Source organism: Salvelinus namaycush, unplaced genomic scaffold (genome assembly GCF_016432855.1).
Source record: "Salvelinus namaycush isolate Seneca unplaced genomic scaffold, SaNama_1.0 Scaffold219, whole genome shotgun sequence".
Lineage (NCBI taxonomy): Eukaryota > Metazoa > Chordata > Actinopteri > Salmoniformes > Salmonidae > Salvelinus > Salvelinus namaycush.
The window spans coordinates 30,139-35,000 of NW_024058997.1; the positions used below are offsets into that span (position 1 = coordinate 30,139).

General features: G+C 42.9%; 1 protein-coding gene across 6 annotated transcripts in view; it reads right to left on the reverse strand.

The window, feature by feature from the left end:
- Positions 1-629: 629 nt before the first annotated feature.
- The window catches only part of LOC120038404 (pre-B-cell leukemia transcription factor 3-like), a 109,293-nt gene continuing 105,060 nt past the window's right edge, over positions 630-4,862 (reverse strand). For 4 of the 6 annotated variants that reach the window (XM_038984166.1, XM_038984164.1, XM_038984165.1 and 1 more), the window contains one exon: positions 630-2,556. In XM_038984166.1, coding sequence (XP_038840094.1) covers positions 2,464-2,556 — 93 coding nt within the window. In that variant the 3' untranslated portion in view covers positions 630-2,463. The remainder of the gene's footprint in view (positions 2,557-4,862) is intronic. The other 2 variants (XM_038984169.1, XM_038984167.1) reach the window with 1 other exon arrangement.

Below are 4,862 nucleotides of genomic sequence, written 5' to 3' on the forward strand. Positions count from 1 at the left end.
CACTTCTTCTAACGGCTCGGAACACTTCTTCTAACGGCTCGGAACACTTCTTCTAACGGCTCGGAACACTTCTTCTAACGGCTCGGAACACTTCTTCTAACGGCTCGGAACACTTCTTCTAACGGCTCGGAACACTTCTTCTAACGGCTCGGAACACTTCTTCTAACGGCTCGGAACACTTCTTCTAACGGCTCGGAACACTTCTTCTAATGGCTTGGAACACTTCTTCTAACGGCTTGGAAAAAGTCCCACAAGGTCATTTGAAGGTTTGTGATGGAATGTTCTCCAACCGGTGCCTCTGTCTAGTACTGTATGGCTTTTTGTGTTGTTCTTGCACAATTGTGGAATGACTTACTGTTGGATCAAATCAGTAGTGTAGAATACTGGTTCAATGAGTTGGAAGGAGAAGAGTTTAGCCACGCTTTACCTTGAGAAGAAAGTACAGCGACTCAAAAGCATTTACCTTGAGGAGATAATTCGGTGTGCTGAAGAGAAAGTACAACGACTCAAAAACATTTACCTTGAGGAGATAATTCGGTGTGCTCAAGAGAAAGTACAGTGACTCAAAAGCATTTACCTTGAGGAGATAATTTGGTGTGCTGAAGAGAAAGTACAGCGACTCAAAAACATTAAAGCAAAAGTTTATTTTTTTGTGTTTGAAACTACACAAACTAGCACAGAGGACTCGTTTGGGGTCAGAATCCTCCACGGTGTGCAGTTACAAATGAAACATATTTAATACATTAGGACCACTGCCACAAATATTATTATTATTATTTTTTTATCAGGACTTCATTCAGTTTCCAAATGGCGTGATACAAAAGAAAAAGAAGTGAAGCAAGAAAAAAAAAACGTAGCTGTGAAACAGAGTCTGAAATACACAGGTCTGGGAACTGAGACCTCTACGTCTTTTCATTCATATATTTAAGAGGATAAGTAACAAAATCAGCAACATTCAAAATGTTCTTCGGTATTTACAACAGTTTCACTGTTTGGTGATGACCATACATGTTTCTTACATGTTAAAAAAAAAGGTGGCTTATTTCCCCTTGTGGGAATACTGGCTGTGAGGTGTGTATGCCAGTACATGTTTCTTTGTACCCCCACAGCCTGTATTCCCACAAGTGGAAATGGGGGTGTGGGGGGGGGGGGGGGGGTACGTCACCTTTCACATCCATACAGGCTTCTAGTAAATTCCACCACTGACATTTCTGGACCCTGTTCAATTAATACACGACCATAAAATGACAGATCACATGACTAGCTCTTTGGGAAGCTAGTACCGTAGCGGCCTCCTAGTTTGGTTGAATGGCTCAAATGTACCTTTTGTTCTTAACTAAACACTACTGCTAAGCGTTAATCTGGCATTTAGTAAAGTTGCAATAATGCAGCAATTCCCCCCCCCCCCCCCCCCCCAACAAGATCAAAAGTACAAGAGCTAATTACAAGACATGTAAAACAAAAGTAAAATTGGGATTTAGAATAGTCAGATGTTAGTAATGCTAGGTTAAGAAGAGGTAGTACTCTAAGTTACTAAAAATCCGTTTGAAATGGTGACGTCGTCATTTTCATGAGGTAAATCATTACAGCTCTGTTTTGACACACAATTCTCGGGAACTCCTCCAATGGTATTACTATTAGTAAATGTAATTTGTAAGATATGGTAACACATGATCATACAAATATGAATTTTGAGACAGCATTGGAGTGAATACTATCAAATGACTGAATATATCCATTCGAACTGAATGCACAGTGTCCAATAAAAGGTTTAGAAATTCATGTTCAGCAAGAGGACTCATGTTGAGAATAAGAGCATGACAAAAAAAAGCTGCCGTTTAAATGTCCTTCATCGTGTCAATCCCCAAAACATGTTAAATCCGGGATGTTAGTATCAGAAATACAGCGAGTCCACTAGAGGTGCAGAAATCCTAAGTCCCATTGAAGCATCGCAGCAAGCAAACCTTTCGTCAGTTGCGCACCTGCAACTTCAAATGATTCCGCTGTCCCCACAACAGTTGTATAGTGACACTGGCAGAAGAAAATCCATTGGACCACATGTATGTTGCCTTCAGTCTTAGTTGGCCAAAAAAAGTAAAAAGTGTCAAAAAAGTAGATCTGAAGGGTTGAGAGAGATGCACGGTCTTCAGTTTTTACTTGAATAAATCTACTCTTAGCTTCTCTAGACTTCCCATTCAGAACCCCAACTCGTCAGTCTGTCAGTTAATATATATTTATATTCAGAAAATGTTGCTAAAAGCTGTATCCAATCATATCAGTCTTGACTGTGAAGGTTATTGGATGGGATTTTACAAAATGGCCGACATTGTCTGGAGTGGAGGGGGGAGGGGTTAGACTCAGTCGAGGGAGGTGATTGGTTCTGTTTGGCCTCTGTTTGGTTCAGTCACATTGGTCGAGGGCACGGTAGCATATTAGGTGGAAAAGAGACGATCAGTGAGGTGGTCAGTTTGAGGTATCAGAGTGCACACTGCCTGGCCCTTCGTTTGGGGACGTCACTGAGGAGGGAGTAGGTGCACCGTGCCATCCCCCGTTACCCTACATGATGGAGAAAGAGAGAGAGAGACACAGAGACAGAAACAGAGAGACAGACACAGAGACAGAGAGAGAAAGAAACAGAGCAAGAGAGCGAGAGAGAGACAGAGCGAGAGAGACAGAGCGAGAGAGACAGACAGAGACAGAGACACAGAGAGACAGACACAGAGACAGAGAGACAGAGAGACAGAGACCGAGAAAGAGAGCGAGAGAGAGACAGAGCGAGAGAGACAGAGCGAGAGAGACAGAGCGAGAGAGACAGAGAGAGAAAGACAGAGAGAGAGACAGAGAGAGTGAGACAGAAACAGAGAGCGAGCGAGCGAGAGACACAGAGAGATAGAGAGAGAGAGACACAGAGAGAGACAGAGAGCGAGAGAGAGAGAGAGACACAGAGAGATAGAGTGCAAGGGTTACTTCTTGAAAAACAGGTAAAGTTACAACTGAGGGGGCTGATTTGATCGGGTCTTCAAGCAACCGAGCCACAACTGACATAATCATAGTTCAGGGTGGATTACATTTAGAATTTAATGAAACTCAATATCCAAATTAACATCCAATAGTATAAAGCTTGCTGTCCCAATCTGGTCTGGAAGAGGCCCCTTGCTTCCCTCTTTCAGCAGTCAGATTGAGTGTATACCCACAATCACGCACACATGGCCGGGTTAGGAAACAAACAGAGAGAGAGAGATCCGACATGGTGTCCGCCGGCGGGGGTAAGCCCCATTGCATTACCACTGACATCCCCAGACAGGGTCTCTTGCTGACAAATAGGCCCCGCGTCCTGGTCATTGGAGGCGAGTGGTGAAATCAATGTCTTATCGGATTGCTTTAGTGGTTGTCGCTGCAAATTCTAGTGTCAGTTATGAAGACGGGAGGGGACACCACCGCGGGTAACAACTTTAAGGGGAAACACTGAAAGGAAGTGACGGGAGGAGGATTTTCCTTATCGTCGAGTCAGGAATGGGTTAGAATAGGGTTTTGGCCTAGCATTTGATTTAAAAATAATTAAATAAAAATCACAGATTTAAACATTGTCCTTGCATAAATTAGAAAAAGTTAACATGTTTTCAATATATTGAAAATAATATAGAAATATATAGTACATAAAAAATATATTTAGCATGATCAACATGTATATATATTGTACTATATCTGTAGTGGGTTTTGGGTTTTAGTGGGTTTTGTTTAGCATCATCACTTTGTCTTGACAGAGCAGCTGACCCTGGCTGTCGTTAGACATACCATTCATATCCAGTCTGCTGTCCTCTTCCCTGTCCAATCCATCCTGATGACTTCCCCTAGCTTGCTCTAAACAACGTAGCATGGCTGTGAGTTATGTGATACAGCCAAACACAACCCGCCATGCTTCCCTCACTTCCCCTGTGATGGACTGAGAGCCATGACCTAAATAAGGAATTGTGAGTGCGAGGGCAGGGGGGGGAGAGAGAGTGCAAAACGCTACACTTTGAAGCTGCTCGAGGTTGGCACATCGCCTCCACTGCCTGGAGCAAGAAAGGGTACTCCGGGAAAACCAAAAAACGACACCTTGCTGTGGGAGTGCTCCTAACGACGGGGCTTTGTGTTTTTTCACACGTTTGTGTGTTTTGTTGCTGTGTCAGTTTTGATCATGTCCAATAGAAGAACACATTTCAGGCTGAAGTAGTGGTACTCTTTGAGAGCTGTATTTGATTGTTCTTCCACCAAATACATAATGAACATACCAGCCATGTACGTATGTATTTTATGAGGCCAAAACATTACCCAACAAAAAACAACACTACAACAGAAAAAAACCTGTTCTAATCTTGAGAAGCCGCATAAGACATTGAGCCTGTCTCCATTTTTACAAGACGGACACGTTGTAATGGAGAAAACCAGTCTGCTTCCCCTTTCATTTTTACAAGACGGGCACGTTGTAATGGAGAAAACCTGTCTGCTTCCCCTTTCATTTTTACAAGACGGACACGTTGTAATGGAGAAAACCTGTCTGCTTCCCCTTTCATTTTTACAAGACGGACACGTTGTAATGGAGAAAACCAGTCTGCTTCCCCTTTCATTTTTACAAGAAGGACACGTTGTAATGGAGAAAACCAAGTCACCAGCCTGCTTCCCCTTTCATTTTTACAAGACGGACACGTTGTAATGGAGAAAACCAGCCTGCTTCCCCTTTCATTTTTACAAGACGGGCACGTTGTAATGGAGAAAACCAGTCTGCTTCCCCTTTCATTTTTACAAGACGGGCACGTTGTAATGGAGAAAACCAGTCTTCTTCCCCTTTCATTTTTACAAGACGGGCACGTTGTAATGGA